The sequence below is a fragment of the Vitis vinifera genome, chromosome 6, assembly GCF_030704535.1.
Source record: "Vitis vinifera cultivar Pinot Noir 40024 chromosome 6, ASM3070453v1".
Classification (NCBI taxonomy): Eukaryota; Viridiplantae; Streptophyta; class Magnoliopsida; order Vitales; family Vitaceae; genus Vitis; species Vitis vinifera.
In genome coordinates, this window is record NC_081810.1 from 17,128,130 (window position 1) to 17,144,895 (window position 16,766).

General features: G+C 34.3%; 1 protein-coding gene across 1 annotated transcript; it reads left to right on the forward strand.

Moving 5' to 3' along the window:
- The first annotated feature begins 7,143 nt into the window (after positions 1 to 7,143).
- LOC100256509 (uncharacterized) lies at positions 7,144 to 13,144 on the forward strand. The gene is made up of 4 exons (XM_002271219.4): positions 7,144 to 7,436; positions 8,277 to 8,422; positions 12,548 to 12,666; positions 12,755 to 13,144. Exons 1-4 carry the CDS (start codon positions 7,222 to 7,224, stop codon positions 12,854 to 12,856), a joined length of 582 nt encoding a protein of 193 aa, XP_002271255.1. The 5' UTR covers positions 7,144 to 7,221; the 3' UTR covers positions 12,857 to 13,144.
- Positions 13,145 to 16,766: the final 3,622 nt, after the last annotated feature.

Below are 16,766 nucleotides of genomic sequence, written 5' to 3' on the forward strand. Positions count from 1 at the left end.
GATTAAAAAAATAAATAAATAAAGAATTTGTAATAAAAAATTATTTTTAAAACATATTTAAAAGTATTAAAAACAAGTTAAAAATATTTCAGGTTCTTAAATAGACTTTTATTTTACAAAACATTTTTCAAAAACAGTTTTTTAAAACTATTTTCGAAAATAGTAACCAAATAAGGCCTAGGTATTTGACAAATTTTAGGAAACATTTTTAAAAATCTGAAAAATTACTTAATAGTATTAAAAAAATCAGTATAGTTTTTTGAGAAAAACACTTAATATGTGATTCTCTTAAAAATACTTATTGAGAAAACACTTATATTAAAAACATTTTGAGTAAAAACACTACTAAACAGACTTTTAACTCTTATAGTGAAGTAGACTTTTAACTCTTATAGTGAAGTGTACATCCTAATTTCTTAAAAATGTTTATACGGAGATATATATATATATATTAAAGGATTTTTGGAAGAGAGAAATTGAAGAATTATTTACTTGTGATTCTCATTGATATGGTTAGTATATATACAGATTGCATGAGCACGAAAATAGGAAACTGATTACAAAGAAATAGGAAACAAAATAAATTGAGTAACTATACAAATAAATGGTATAACTACAAATATTCCAAAATATTCAAAACTTGGAAATCCCTTGATTTTCTCCCTTGACTTTCTCAACTTGATTGTATATCCTTATCATGTCCCCGCAAGATGGACGGCCGTGGAGCAAGTCCAATCTTGGCCTTGAGTGAGTCAAACTGAGGACGAGCAAGAGGTTTGGTAAGAGCATCGGTGAGTTGATCAGAGGCAGAGATGTGGGACACTCGTAGCAAACCATTTTGAACTTGTTCTCGGATAAAGTGATAGTCGAGGGCAACATGTTTCATGCGCGAGTGAAAGACCGGATTGGAATAGAGATTTGTTGCACCAACATTATCACAATAAATAACTGGTTGTTGGGGAAGAGTGACACCGAGTTCGGTGAGGAGAGAGCAAATCCAACGAATTTCTGCAGCAGTAGAGGCCACCGATCGGTATTCAGCCTCAGTGGAAGAGCGAGCCACAGTTCGTTGTTTCTTAGAGCTCCAAGAAATAGGGTTGTGACCCAAATAGATTATGTATGCACTGGTGGAGGTGAAATCATCTTTGTTACCTGCCCAATCAGAGTCAGAAAAGGCATGAAGTGCTAGTGGGGAGGTCCGACGAAGCGTGATGTCGTGGTCTAAGGTGCCACAGAGATACCGCAGCAGACGCTTGACTGCATTCCAGTGGTCACTTATTGGTTGATGCATAAACTGAGAGAGTTTGTTTACCGTATAGGCAATGTCCGGTCGAGTGAGGGAGAGATACTGGAGGCTACCAACCACTGTTCGATACTCGGTCGAGTCAGATAGTGGGGTTCCTGATTATAAAGTGAGAATTGGACTAGTTGCTAGTGGTGTAGGAGCAGGCTTGGCTTCAGTCATGTGAGTTCTGTTAAGTAGATCGGCAATGTATTTGCGTTGACTGAGGAAAAGACCATTGGTGTGGGAGGTAACTTCCACTCCAAGGAAGTATATCAGGGGGCCAAGGTCCTTGAGAGAGAAACGCTGAGAAAGTTGTTGAATGAAAGTCTGCGCTGCTTCAACATTATTCCCAATGATAATGATATCGTCGACATAGACTAACAGATAAAGAATGGTGTCATGGTTATTGAAGATGAATAAGGAGGTATCGACAATGGAATTGATGAAGCCAAATTGGAGAAGAAATTGGCGCAACTCATGATACCAGGCACGTGGGGCTTGTTTGAGGCCATAGATAGTCTTGCGTAGCTTGCAGACATGATGAGGATGATCACGATCAATGAAGCCCGGTGGTTGAGACATAAACACATCCTCAGTGAGAGTGCCCTGAAGAAAGGCATTGTTGACATCAAGTTGTCTTAGTGACCAACCCTGGCTGACCGCAAGGCTGAGAACAAGGCGGACAGTGGTAGGTTTGATGACGGGACTGAAGGTTTCAGAGTAGTCAATGCCAGGGCGTTGGTGGAAGCCTTTAGCAACCAATCGAGCTTTGTACCTGTCTATGGAGCCATTAGGTAAATATTTAGTGCGAAAGATCCACTTACAACCAACCAAATTTTGAGTGGGATGAGATGGCACTAGGTCCCATGTCCCATTACGTAGTAAAGCATCAAACTCTGCAGACATAGCTTGTCGCCACTTAGGGTCCTTGAGGGCTTGGGTAACAGTGGTGGGTTCAAGGGTAGGTTGTTGGAGTTGGGCTGTGAGGTTAAGCTTTTGAATTGGTTTATGGATGTTATGTTTGGAGCGAGTGACTATGACATGAGGTGAGGGTGAGAGGTCGGGTGGTTGATTAGGGTCATTTTGAGTAGGCGGGAGGGGTGGGTTATTGGCACAATCGCACTTGGTTTCTGGTACGGGCACACTGGAATGGCTGTCAGGCTCTGGTGTAGGTGTGGCACAGGTGGTATTATTTTGGCTTGGGTCTTGGGATTGGCTTGGTGCGGTAGGAGTGAGCAGACTTGATGGGGGAGCAGAGCCGACATTCACGGATGGTGTGGCCATGACTGGTAAAGTGATAGAGCACCATTCAGAGATGGTGGATGAAGTGGCGCGAGGAAGAGAAGTATGAGAAGTGACAAAGGGAAAGATTGACTCAACAAAGCGGACATGACGGGAAGTGTATAGATGAGCGGTGGATGTGTCAAGACATAGATAGGCACTTTGAGTGGGAGAGTACCCGACAAAGACGCAAGGGGAGGAACGAGACTCGAGTTTGTGGGATGTGTATGGGCGAAGCCAAGGATAGCAGAGACATCCAAAGCTTCGAAGTTTGGAGTAGTTAGGGAATGTGCCAAAGAGTTTGAAATAGGGTGAGAGGTGGTTTAGAGTCGGTGTAGGAAGACGATTGATGAGGTAGACGGCAGTAGAAAAGGCAAAAGGCCAATATGATAGAGGCATGGATGCATGGGTAAGTAGAGAAAGACCCGTTTCGACAATGTGACGATGACGACGTTCAGAGTACCCATTGTGTTCAGGAGTGTGAGGTGGAGAAGTAAGGTGTGAGACCCCGTTGATTGTTAAGAATGAGGAGAGAGCTTGATATTCCCCCCCATTGTCAGAGTAGAGAGTTATAATTGGACGGTTAAAGAATTTTTCGACTAGGGCCTTAAAGCGCACAAAGACATCATGCGTGTCGGATTTGCGTTTGAGGGGATAAAGCCAGATATATTTTGTAAAATGGTCGACAAAGATGACATAGTATTTAAAGTTATCAGTAAAGTAGACTGGTGATGTCCATATATCAGTAAATATAACTTCAAGAGGGGAAGAGGTAGAGAAAGTAGAAGTAGAAAATGGTAATTTATGACTTTTATTGCATTGACACGAATTACAATTAAAATTGAAATTGGACGGACGAGAGACATCTAAATGAAATGAAGACATGATATTTTTGAAGATTGACAAAGAAGGATGACCGAGCCTATGATGCCACTCGGACAAAGTGGTCTTGACACTAGAAAACGCAATTAGAGGACGTGACTGGGTAGTGGAGAGTGGCCATTCATACACACCATCCTTAGTTCGACCCTGCAAAAGAATTGCCCCCGTGTGCAGATCCTTCACATGAAAAGAAGAGGGTAAGAACTCAATGGAAGTATTGTTAGACTTGCAAAATTGAGAAATAGAAATAAGATTACGTTTCATGGTAGGAACACATAAAACATTAGATAGAGTAAAGGAATGAGAGGGAGTGGTAAGAGAGGTGGAACCAGTGTGAGATATGGGGAGACCAGAGCCATCGCCGATCATAATTTCATCTGTGCCATCAAAAGGACTGTGGAGAGCAAGATTGTGTAGGTCAGTGGTGACATGATGTGAGGCTCCACTATCAAGTAACCATGTGGTGTTGGGGGGAATGGTGGTTGTAACATTTGCTTGAGCTTGTCAGGGAGCTGGTGGTCGAGATTGTGATGAATTGCCGGGACGAGAAGGTGGCTGCACCTGCGGAAACTGTTGTCGGAAAAGAGGACAGCGGGAGACTACATGACCTTGAGTACTGCACCATTGGCAGCGACCAAGGAATGGACGAGCAAGAGAACGGTTGTCGCGGGTGTTGGTGGGAGAATTTCTTATGATACCTTGAGTGGGTGCGGATGTGGACCCAGGGAGTCGAGGAGTGCGATTGGTGACAGACCATGGAGTGAAGCGAACATTGGTGGCATGAGCAGATGCCGGTAGGGGTGAAGGGCTTATCTTGTTGCGGAGAGATAATTCTTTGTTGATGAGTTTTTCATGGAGTTCATCAAAAGAGATGGTGGAATCACGACCGTTGACAGCATCAATGATGGACTGATAATTTTCATCAAGGCCTTCAAGTACTTTTTCAATCAGATCTTCTTGGTCAAGAGGCTTACCAAGAGCAGCAAGTTCATCGGCCCGGGTTTTAATGGACTGCATGTAGTTTGTAATGGACTGAGAACCTTTGGTGATGTTTTTAAGATGGTCTTTGAGTTGCTTGATATGGCCACGAGATGGGCGAGCATAGGTGTTGGCCAATATTTGCCAGGCTTCATAAGAGGTTTTTGATTGGGTGATGAGAGGAACTAGAGTAGATGAGAGAGTGCCGACAAGGGCTCCAAATAATAGTTTGTCTTGACGTAGCCATGTTTGGTATGCAGGGTTAGTAGAGACAACATTATTGGTGGTGATGGTGGTTGGAGGAGCAGGGTGGGATCCATCAATGAATTTTTGTAGATCATAGCCGATGAGAATGGCTTCCATTTGGGTTTTCCAAGAAAGATAGTTGGTGGGTGTGAGTTTAATGGAGTTATGGATAGTAATCATGGTTAGTGGTTTTGTGGGTTCCTGGGCATTAGGAATGATGAGTTGAGAATTCTCAGTGGCCATTGGAATGAGGAGGATGAAAGGCTTGCTGAAGATTGAAGAACGTGGCTGGGAAAAAAAAAAATTAAAGAACAAACCTTTGCTCTGATACCATAAAGGATTTTTGGAAGAGAGAAATTGAAGAATTATTTACTTGTGATTCTCATTGATATGGTTAGTATATATACAGATTGCATGAGCACGAAAATAGGAAACTGATTACAAAGAAATAGGAAACAAAATAAATTGAGTAACTATACAAATAAATGGTATAACTACAAATATTCCAAAATATTCAAAACTTGGAAATCCCTTGATTTTCTCCCTTGACTTTCTCAACTTGATTGTATATCCTTATCAATATATATATATAAAGTGCAAAAATTAATATAGGTCTTTGTTGATGGGTAGGCATTACAATAACCTTAAATTCAAACATTTGAACTATATCAATAACTCAATGAAACATGTAGTCATATTAAAAAACAATGGTGCATCCATTTCCAACCTTAACATAAAAGCCCTTAAAGACAACCTTTAACATAGATTTGTATACACATTCATACCCAAAAATAATTTCCAATAGAATCCTAGGAAGTTTGAATCGTAGAATTTGTTTGTCTTTTTGCTTATAATCAGGACCAAAATCACATACATGGATGATGCCCGCATTTCACAACTTAAAGTAGTGCCTTTGACCTTCTACACAAAGAGAACTTTTTACATAGGGATGTTATATTTATTTGTAGACCCCAAAATTGGTCATACGGTCTTTTTATCAAAAATTTTAGGCACGGGTTTTATTCAAAGGTTTTTAGCCCATTTGATTAGATATTTTAGGCTCTTTAGCGCATACATTCTTTTATTGTTGAGACTTTAATATTCGATATGCATGCAAGTTCCATATATGTGAATCATCAAAAATTTTGGAAGCTTATTTACAAAGGAATATAAGATGATATAAGATGCGAGACTTCCGATCCTTAGATACGTGATGGTGTAAAAATGGCAACTCTGAAATCCTCATTTAGAGAAATCAAGAATTTTTATGAAGAAAAATTCGTAAAGCAAAAATTAAGAGTGTTTGGTAAATCAACTTAATGAATTAAGTTACTGAATATTACAATTTAAAGTTAAAAATAACTTCAAGTATTAAGTCTAAATAGTTAATTTATTCTTAATTTTAAATCTTTTTATTTTTTATTTTTATTTATTTTTTCCTCATTTGCTTATATTTAAGGAAAGTATATTTTGCAACAATGATTCATTGTTTATATTAATATCATGTTACTACCTTATACACTAACAATATTTTAAATATAGATATTTAATAAAAAAAATTATTATTTAAAATTAACAAAAATAAATATTAGTTAAAATGAATGATGCTAAATATTAGTTAAAACTAATGAGGTCAAATATGTCAATTTGATGTTTTAAAATAAATTTTAAGTTAATTTTATCAAACAATTTTAATACTTGTAAAAATCAAGTAATAAGTTTTAAGTTTATAACTTAAATAATTAAATTTAATATCAACTCAAGTTATTAAGTAATAATTATTAAGTTTTACAAAAGAATTTTATGAACCCTTAACCTCAAGTTTATACCTACTCGACCTCTCTAAATTTGCTCGTTGCAACATATTGACACTAAGCCAAACCAATGCATAATTTTATTTTTTCAATATTATTTATTAAATACTTTTATCAAAATTTAAATAATGAATAAAATAATATTATAACAAGACAATAAGAATGAATATAAATAAATTTGTTCATCAAATTGAATTTAAAAAATAAATGACAATACAATTATAAAATTTTGAATTGAAAAAACTTAATTCAAGTACAACCCAATTATTAAAATCGATTGATGAAGCATCTTAAGAGGTCAGGTTGGATTTAATTAGATCTTACATTCTAAAGTCATGATGATTTTCATACTTAAGAGTTTGTTTTATAATGATTTTAACAAACGTTTTTAGTTTAAAAAATATTTTTAAAAGAACAACAAGAGTTTAATAAAATTTAGAAAGTACTTTAAAATTTTTAAAAATTACTTGTAATATTGAAATATTATTTATAGAGTTTTTTGGATACTTATTAAGAAAACACTTTTTTTATTAAAAATACTTCGAGTGGAAACACACTCACACCCGCTCTTATTGCTAATAGAAATGGGCTGGCCCAATGAGCCCAACCCAAATGAAGGCCCATATTTCTCCGTCTCTGACAAAAGGAAGATATAAAAGAGTGAGCAGTTACCCTGCAATTAAAACCCAGTACCCCTTTCATCTTAGCTTTGATCGATCACCTGTGAACGCGACGATGAAGTTCCGGTACGCCATGGTGTGTTCGTCGAACCAGAACCGAAGCATGGAGGCTCACTCCCTCCTCAAGAAGCAGGGATTCGACGTGTCATCCTACGGGACGGGGGCGCACGTCAAGCTCCCTGGACCTTCCCTCAGAGAACCAAACGTCTACGAGTTCGGAACCCCCTATAAGCACATGTTCGATGATCTCCGCCGCAAAGACCCCGACCTGTATCCTCTTTCTTCCATTTCTAGGTTTTTCCTGTTTGTTTCCCGAGAAAAAAATATTAGCGAGGGAAAGAGAAGGAATTAAAATTTTTTTTTTCAACCAAATGGGTCGTGTGGTGGTTCTTTAGAGGCGATTGAAAGATACTTGGATCATGATTATGATATTTAAAAAAAAAAAATATTTGCCTACATTTTCTTACTATCCAGACGAGGAATTTTATAGATGTTTGATGCATTGCTCTGTCTGTATTTTTGTTTGGTTAATTTTTTCATTTTTGTGAAAGACTACCTAATGTGTACCATGTTAAAGGCTGTGGACGATGTAAATTTGCCTTGTCCTCTGTTTGATAGTCGAGAAGATGGGGGGGGGGGGGGGGGGGGGGAGGGGGGGGAATTGTTTTGAATGGTTTCTTTTGGTTTTCTTTTTTGGTCTCCACCAAAGGGGGAAATTGAAAACTTGCAATTAGACTAGATAATTGTGTTAAGCTTAATTGAAAGTGATGCGAAACCTAAAACAAATCATTCTGTTAGCCTATAAATCTACAACTCAAAATTTAGCATGTTTTCTTGCTGACCGAACAAAGTATTTGAGTATTTGTTTTATATTGAAATTTGTGTAAAGTTCCTGAATAGAACCTTAAACCCTTTTGATTGACAAAATATGGTTGTATTGGGGTTTGTTGTTAATGTTCATATTAGAGACTGGGACAAACCAGAAACTAAAGGAGGCTCTTAATTCTTGTATAGAAATCAATACTATTTTTTATTTTATTTTTTAAATTCTTGCTGATGATTATTTGATTTGGAACCTTGAAGCAAAATGCAACCTTAACGACAACACAGCTACAAGCGAAATGGCATCTTGCCAATGCTTAAAAGGAATTCATCAGTCAAAACCGCACCTCAACGCTGGCAAGATAATGCTGCTGATGGGCCATTCGATGTGGTATTCACATTTGAAGAAAAGGTTTTCGATATGGTTGTTGAAGGTTAATGTTTGCATTTTTTTTTTGTTTCTGATGCATCATATAATTTTATAGATAGGTTATTGAGCAATATGACTTGATTGATGAAATGATTGAAAATTTTTGTTGCATCATATGATTGAAACATTCACTTATATTTGTTGGCATTCATCTGATTGTTGCAGAGTAGTTTAATGTAGATGAAATATTTATCATATTCCTTGAGTATATTGTATTAGAAAATTGTTATTGTTATTCACACCTTATGATTATCTGGTTAATTTTGATCTCTGAACTCCTAGGGATATTATTCCTAGTTAGTTCTAGATGTCTTTTATGCCAGTCTTAGTTGGTATTATATCATTCACCTGAGTAGTGTTATATATAGATATATAGAGTATGAATATATAGTTATAATTTTAAATAGTTCCCAAACTATAAAGAAAAATTGTTCCCTCATTCCTGCCCCTAAACTGGCTTTCCTTCTTGCTCATCCTTGGCGCTTCTAAGATATAGAATCTGATGGAGGATTTTGGATTTCCAAATTTCAACATGGGCCTGTAAGACCTTCAGATATTAGTAAAAGTCCTCAATTAAATTTCAGATTTTAGGTTTTTGGCTTAGATCTAGAAAATTTTGAGAAGGATATTACAATCATGTAATTGAATTTGAAATTTTAAGAGCTTGAGATTGGCCTCCAAGACTCGATAAATAAGCATATGTACTGAATTCATGGCACAAGATAGACTGTCATAACTTTAAACTGAGTTTGGTGTTAATAGTAGATTAGTCATAGGATTTTGGATTCATATTTAGTATAAAGGTTGTGGTAGCTTTGTCTTGGGTCATTTGAACCCTTCCCAAACTTCTAAAATCTTTGATTCCATTTAGAGGCTTTGGTAGCCTGTCTTAGAGCCTTGTTGACTGGTCCATCACTAACAAACTCTCCTATGTGTCTTATCATAACCCTCATTTCATCACATTTTTGATAATTTTTATAAATGTTTGTGCCTACTGATTTTTAATTATAAACTCATTATTGTTTTAGACCTTTTTTTTTGTTAAAAAAAAAATATTAAAACAAAATCGTAACTTCATGGTGTTTCCAGTTTCCAGTGCATGTTCAACCTGTGGTACCATGTATGTTGACTGTGTCTCAGGAATTAGAACTTTAGTTCAAAATTCTCTCTGGCATGCCTTTAGTATGTGTTCTAATGTCACCAGAGTGTCCAATTTTGAAACTAGAATTATAAATTGGGTCTTGGGTTTTGTATATCCATCCCCAGCTTCTGATATATGGAATACATTCAATCAAGGGTTTTTAATGGCTTGCTATATGGTCATAGTTGTCCTCAAACTTTTAGTATATATATAATTTGAGGGTCCTTGAGGCCTGGCTTAAGCGGCAAGGGGTTAGGGTGGGAATGCGGGAGGTTCCACATTCAAGTCTCAACAGGGACAAAAAATTACAAGAGAAGTTACCTATAAAAGAAAAATGTGGGCACCGTTTGATGGTATAACACACCATCTAAGTTTTTGAGAATCCAGGGTCATAACATGTAGTTGTTATTGGGGCTTTAAGATATACTTAGTTATGTACTTTGGTTTGACACTTGTACAACATGTGTGTGCAGGTTACACCCCCTTTTCCTTAGGTGCCTTTATCAATATATTTATTAGCATCTTGCTAATCAGTAAAAAAGAACATATGCCTAATGATTTGCAATACTAGGGGTGGTGAAAGTTAATTAAAATTTTATCCAAAGTTCAATCTGTACCCTAACAGAGGTTAGAAAAAGATCCATATCACACATTCTTCCATTGTCCCTTCATTGCTTTAAATATCTTTGCATTCATTTCCAAAAAATCACCCCAATAGTTGCTGCTTAGGCACAACATCAAATTTAACTCCTTGGCCTTCTACCAAAGCCCTCAAAGGAAATGATCATCAACTGGGTATTTTTGAGATGTCCTAGATATGCTTTGCCAAAGCTCAAAATAGACTGCAAGTAATGAAAACTGGAAAATTGAGTCCCCACTCTCCAGACACAAAATGTATTCATCAGGACTGGTGGTTTTATGAACTTCTTGTTTTGTAGCATACCATGGTATTTGCTATATAGTGGGCTATTAATCATGCAAAAACTTTTTACCTTGGGATTGGGTGTTGTTTGTGGGCTTGGGGTTGTGGTGGGGTAGCATTTGCTCTTCCAAATTATGAGTGTGAGTTATCCCCTGTGAAGAGGAAGCAGAAGAAGGATCTAGGAGATAAAATGTCCCTACTACCTGGAAAGTTGGTCTGTCATCATCATTAGCATTAGAAAAACAGATTTTGTCGAATGTGTGGGGAAGAAAAGATAGATTATTGATTACCTTATCATTAACATTCTATGGAAAGTGAGGTTTTAAGTGGGAGATGCATTGAAATTTTGAATGGGACCTTTCCACCGTCTTGAAATTCTAGGGAGGGAAAGGAAATATTTTGAGGATTCTCCCAACACCTAAGGCTTTTCCAGAAGGATCCATTTCTAACAATGAATCTAACGAGGGAAAAAAATGTGATAGCTGTGATAAATGATTTGGAATATGCAAAAGATTCTCCTAATGAATCATTTTTTCGGAACTTCTATATGAGGAAAAAGGATCTTTTCTATATACTATCTCCTAATTCCTTAGCTATAGCTGGTCTTTTCTCGACAGTCCCACTGACCAGAAAAAGCATTGAAGTTGAATTTTCATTAATGAACATCTCATAGGATCTACAAATTAGTCTCTTCATCATCCCTGCAGGAATGGTCTACAGGGTTTGTAGCTAATATTACTATCAGGATCCTGTTATCTAGCTAACCCTTAAAAGTTTGAAAACTTGTTCTGATAAACCTCAGAAAAAAAAAAAAATATCCAATGCAAATTACATTTTTCATTTTTATGGGAATGTGAATGGAAGGAAGTGGCAATGAGTGAGTTACTTGGCATGGAAGTCAATGACAATAATAAATTGATATGTCTCTTTGTATTGGACTATCGACAATGCAAGTTGAAATGCTAAGAATTGACTTTAGTTTATGTGTTGTGCCCATTTTAGTTCAATTGTGGTTTCAACAAAGTGGGAACATAATCATTTATTCACAATACTGCAGGCTCCTCATAACTTTCCCTAATGGCTACAGTTATATTCTATCGGTGCAGAATACTAGAAAAACTGAGCTGTAAAGGTGGATCCACACGGATTATCATAAAAGAAGCTGGGCATTGTGGGGTTACTGATACTTTTTGACATGCCTTAAAAGAGTTTTTATGCATTCAAATATCCTTTTGAGAGTATATTGTGGAAATGCGGAAATGATAAGAATACCAAAGGATGAGAGTTTCTTTTTCTGATAAATTGAATGTCCCATTTGAAATTTCTAAAGGATTTATATGTACCCTCATCTTGCTTGGGGATTGTGCAGCTCGAATATCATAGAATATTGATCTCCATGTATTTTGTCGTAGGCTCTCCTTTCCATTTCTTTGTTTTTTTTTTCCTTTATTACTTTGAGAAAAAATTATGCAGTCTTTTGGTTCTTAATCAATTCAATGCCCTTAGCAACTAATTATGGGAGTATGCTCAGTGTTTGTGGCCATTTGTTTCACCATTAAACATTTGAGGTAATTTTTGGAAAATCCAGGAGTGTTACTCATCGGACCAAAAAATTACAAGGATTAATTCTCAAAATTTGTTATATTTGGAAAAAAAGAAGTCTCAGTTTCCTGTGACTCCAACTAATGAATCCTTGAAAAGTGATTTAGTTGGAAAGCCTTTTATCAACATGCTGCATTTCATCTCAAAGCAAACAAAGCCTGGGCATAAACATTGTGGCTTGGAACTTGGTCTGTTTGCAGTAGTTGCACTGAGATTTATAGCTGTTATGCTTTCTATTGGTTTGAACATTTAGTCTATGTTCCTGTAGGAACTTTGATGACTACTTAACCCCATCAGAATCCTTCCACAGCAGTGATTTGTGTATTCAAAAAGTGTATAGATCCATGCTTTGTGCCCCCCAAAATTCCTAGATTGTATAATTTGGTGAGCATTCTATAGCATATCTGCCCCTTTACGGTTCCTACTTTCTATGATCTAATGGGGCATTGTGTAACAATGTGCAGATCTCCACAATAGGGATCATGTTCTTATGAAAACTGTTCTGGTGATCAACTTGGAAGTAAAAGATAACCATGAGGAAGCAGCAATTGGGGCTCGGCTTGCTCTAGATTTGTGCCAAGAGGTTTGTATTCAATTATGCTCTGAAATTTCTCTACTACTTTCTTTCCTGTTTTATTGATAAAAGTTCCATGAACAACTGGTATGTACAGATTGAAGCAACTGAATCATGGGAGGATTCAGTTGATGATGTTGTGTCTGGTTTTGAGAAGCAGCACCGGCGGAAGCTCCTGTACAGCATCTCCTTCTATTAAAATGGTGAATATCTACAGACTAATCACTTCACTGAAACTTCGGACATCCCTTTGCTGACATGTTGATGATGCCCATGAAGATTAATGTCCATGCTCTGGAGCTGTTTGAAAATTTTGATGGGCTTCCGATGTTTGTTACACTTCATGCATGTATGTTCTCTTGCTTCTACTTCACTTACAGATTTCTTTAATTCCTTTGCATTGATGATCAGGAGTTAAAAAAGTCAGTAGAGAAACAGTGACTGAATTGGGCTACTTAATTCGGAATGATGGCTGTTTTTACTTCTTTGGATTGTTTGTACCTTTATTTAATTTCTGATTTTTAGAAATGAAAAACAAAATTGCATAAACACATGTTCGACAATATTTTCTTTTGCAGAAAAAAATTAATTTTTCTTTATTTTTAAAAATAGAAAACAAAAAGGTATCTAAATTGAGTACTAAAATTTACATTACACCAAACAAAAGGGAAAAGCTTCAAAGAGACTAGCATAAGATGCCAGGAAAGTGCCAACCAATTTACAATCTTATCATCCAAATATATTTTATATATTAAAACAGTAAAGTAAATACAAATGACAAAAAGTGGATTAAATAAGGGAACAATCAATGAAAATTAATCTACAATTTTTTCTTAACAACCAAACATGATTAATAAGAGTGCAATTGAAAGGCCCTCTATTTGAAATGTTCATAATTGAAGTGTTTTCTTTAAAAAGGTTTTTAGCAGAATAATTTATAAAGTGCTTTTTTGCTATAAGTGATTTTTTTTTAAAAGTATTTTCTAAATTTTACTTGACTTTTCTTTAAAAACTCTTTTTTTTATTTATTTATTTTATGCCAAAAGCCTTTTCTAAAAACATCGTAAAAATGCACTCTTAAGTCTAGTTACTACTCAATTACTAATTTTCTAATTAATTACATAATTCATCATATGATAAATTCTTTATTATTATAATTTGAGTACACCGAAATATTTGAAAATATGTTAAATTACCATTTCCCCCAAAATTATTAACTTTTAAATATCTCATCTTAATTACATAAAATAACAACCTTATAAGCTTTGTTATTTTTTTGACATCTAGAAATATATATTAGATTACTATATTTTAAACAATTAATTTTTAAATATCTTTATCTTAATCTATGGTATATATAAAAATATGAAGTATCTTTAACTACTTTAAACTTTTCTTTTCCTAAAATACCCTCGTCTTGTCAACTATTATTTATTTCCTTACTATATAAGACCTATTTATATACTTATACATCATGTTTTTATGATTTGATTATAACAATTCTAACAAACACTTTCATTATTTAATTATAATTATCCTAATAAATGCATCTTTCATTATTCATTATAATGGATAGTATCAAATTTATTTTCAATTTTTCCTTTATCCCGATTATAATTTTTTTTTATATCTATATTATATATAAAAGTATGAAGAATCTAAAATTATTTATATACTTCTTTCCCTAAAAACCCTCATCATATCAATTGTTATTTGTTTTTTTATTACATAATAATAATATTCATATTCCAAAACATTCCTATTATATCCCTCAATTTTACTCATACCTCATGCTTTTATCATGGGTTATTTGGCATCTTGGCCGGATGACCCAAAATAATCATAAAATGGGACATTTTTACCCTTTTTTATTTTCTTTCAAAACTTCGTTACCCTTTTTTTTTTTACTTTGGTTCTCTCTTCTTTATGCAACCTATCTCTCTCTCTCTAAGCTCATTTTTCTCTATCTCCTCCCTTCACTCACCATTGTGAAGGCCCACCATAACTTTGATGATCTCCAACTTGGCATGTTTGTGGCAAGAGAATATTTTAGATTTTGGTTGTCTTTTGATTTGTTCTTTTAGATTGTTCATGGATGCATTTTGGATGAGCTATTTTGTTCTCTCGCTGCATGTGTGTATTTGTGTATTAGTTACTTGTGTCCAAATATTTTCCATTTCTTATCGGTTTCTATGGGCATGTTCTTACTTTTCTAGTTTGTCATTTTTAAGATTAAAAATAGAGTAGATTATTATTTTATGATACAATATTTCTCTCATTTATACTCCTTTCTTGCACATATTACTTTTCAAAGGTTGGTTAATTTAGTGTATGCATATGATATGACCTTGATAGAGAATGTTGCATTAAGTGCATGATGGTTTAAATGACATTAGTCTAGGGTTTTAACGAGGTTTTATTTGAGAAATTGGGACCTCATTATAATATACGTTTGGTTGAAAAATTGTCAAAGAGGGAGATTGTTAATGTATTAAATTATGTTAGTAATTTCGTTCCATTATTACATTAATACAATGTAACATACTTTCAAGGGTTTCACCGATCAGAATTGATTTCAACCTGCTTCATAGTAGATTCATATATGAGATACATGTATATTGGATGCATCAGAGCATAAAAAATGATTATATGTATTAGGTGAAATCTTGAAGAGAATATATATAAAAAAAAAAAGAGTTGAACATGCTAACCAAAACATAAATGTTCAAATGTCACACAAGGGATGTGCAAATGTCTACTAAACATTTAAAAGTCCTTTTCTTTGGCCTACTTATTTCATGCCCATTTTTTCATACTCTAAAGGGTTTGTTTTTGGTAAATTTTGCTTTGAAATTTCTTTAAGCTATTCTCCTAGGGTTTTGACATACAAACTAGGTTTTTTTAAGTTGAAAAAAGAAGAATAACAACATATCCATCTCTCTATATCTCATAGCCTTCAAGATCAATCTTAAAAGCTTTTTCTACAAACACGTTCATCTATCTGCTATCCTCAACATAGGATTAAGGTGCTTCATTATGAAGCACATGGAATTACATTAAGTATGTAAAGGATTATATAGGTGTTGACCAATATTACATCACTAAGAGTAGGTGTATTTGGATTACCTAAAATTGTGTATATTCTTTTTCATATTTAGTGGATTTTATTGTGATTGTGTAACTCATAACTTTTGTTTTTTTTTTCCCCTTTTACATCTATAGAGTTTTTAGAAGACTCCATAGTGTTTGAATATCTCTTTTAATAATCATCGAAATCATTAGAATTTGAATATAATTAAAAACCGATATAAATTATTTGAATTAATTATTTATCTTCTTCCTAGTAATTCTGTGTAAATACAGATTTACAAAGACCATAAACTAGAGAGTCTTGACCAATTCAAAAGATTGTTTGATAAAATCGAAATAAAATTTATTTTAGGTATTTTTTTATTGTTCTAAATATCAAAGAGCTTTAATTGATAATAAAACATAATTAACTAAGAGCTCGTTTGATAGTGATTTTAGGAAATGCTTATAATATTTTTAATTCTTAAACAATTTTCTAATTCAAGTGTTAAAAAGATTAGAAACGTTTTTTAGAATTACTGTGAAACGTACTCTAAGTAATTATAGGATGGTGAGAAGATAGTGTTTATGTATTTAGGCCAAACATTTAAAAATTTTAGAAAAAAAGGAGCATATCATCCCCTACCAAGTTCTAGACTAATAAAAGCAACACCCTTTCTTTAACCAAACCAAGAAAAAAGGAGTTCAGACTTATTCTCATTGTCTCCACATAAAGTCAAGACTAAAAGAGAATCCCACTCTCTTGGATTCTCAATTCTTTTTTAATTTTTAATTTTATTTTTTTACTTTTAATATTCTAAAAATATTAAATAAAGAAAAAAAGGACAAAAAAACCTAAAGAAAACTATAATATAAAATAAATAAAGAAAAAGGATACTAAAAAGACAAATACCCTTTTACCTTTTATAAAAAATAAATTTGAAATTTATTTTTTTTATAAATAATAAAAAAGTAAAAAGAAAATATGAGATTTACTCTTCATAAGTCAATTTAAGGTTGCACATCTCATAGTGATTCTC

Coding starts and splice junctions, on each gene's coding strand:
- LOC100256509 (XM_002271219.4), top strand. CDS start 7,222: ATGAAGTTCCGGTACGCCATGGTGTGTTCGTCGAACCAGAACCGAAGC. Junction 7,437..8,276: donor CGCCGCAAAGACCCCGACCT/GTATCCTCTTTC, acceptor ACGACAACACAG/CTACAAGCGAAATGGCATCT. Junction 8,423..12,547: donor TTTCGATATGGTTGTTGAAG/GTTAATGTTTGC, acceptor AACAATGTGCAG/ATCTCCACAATAGGGATCAT.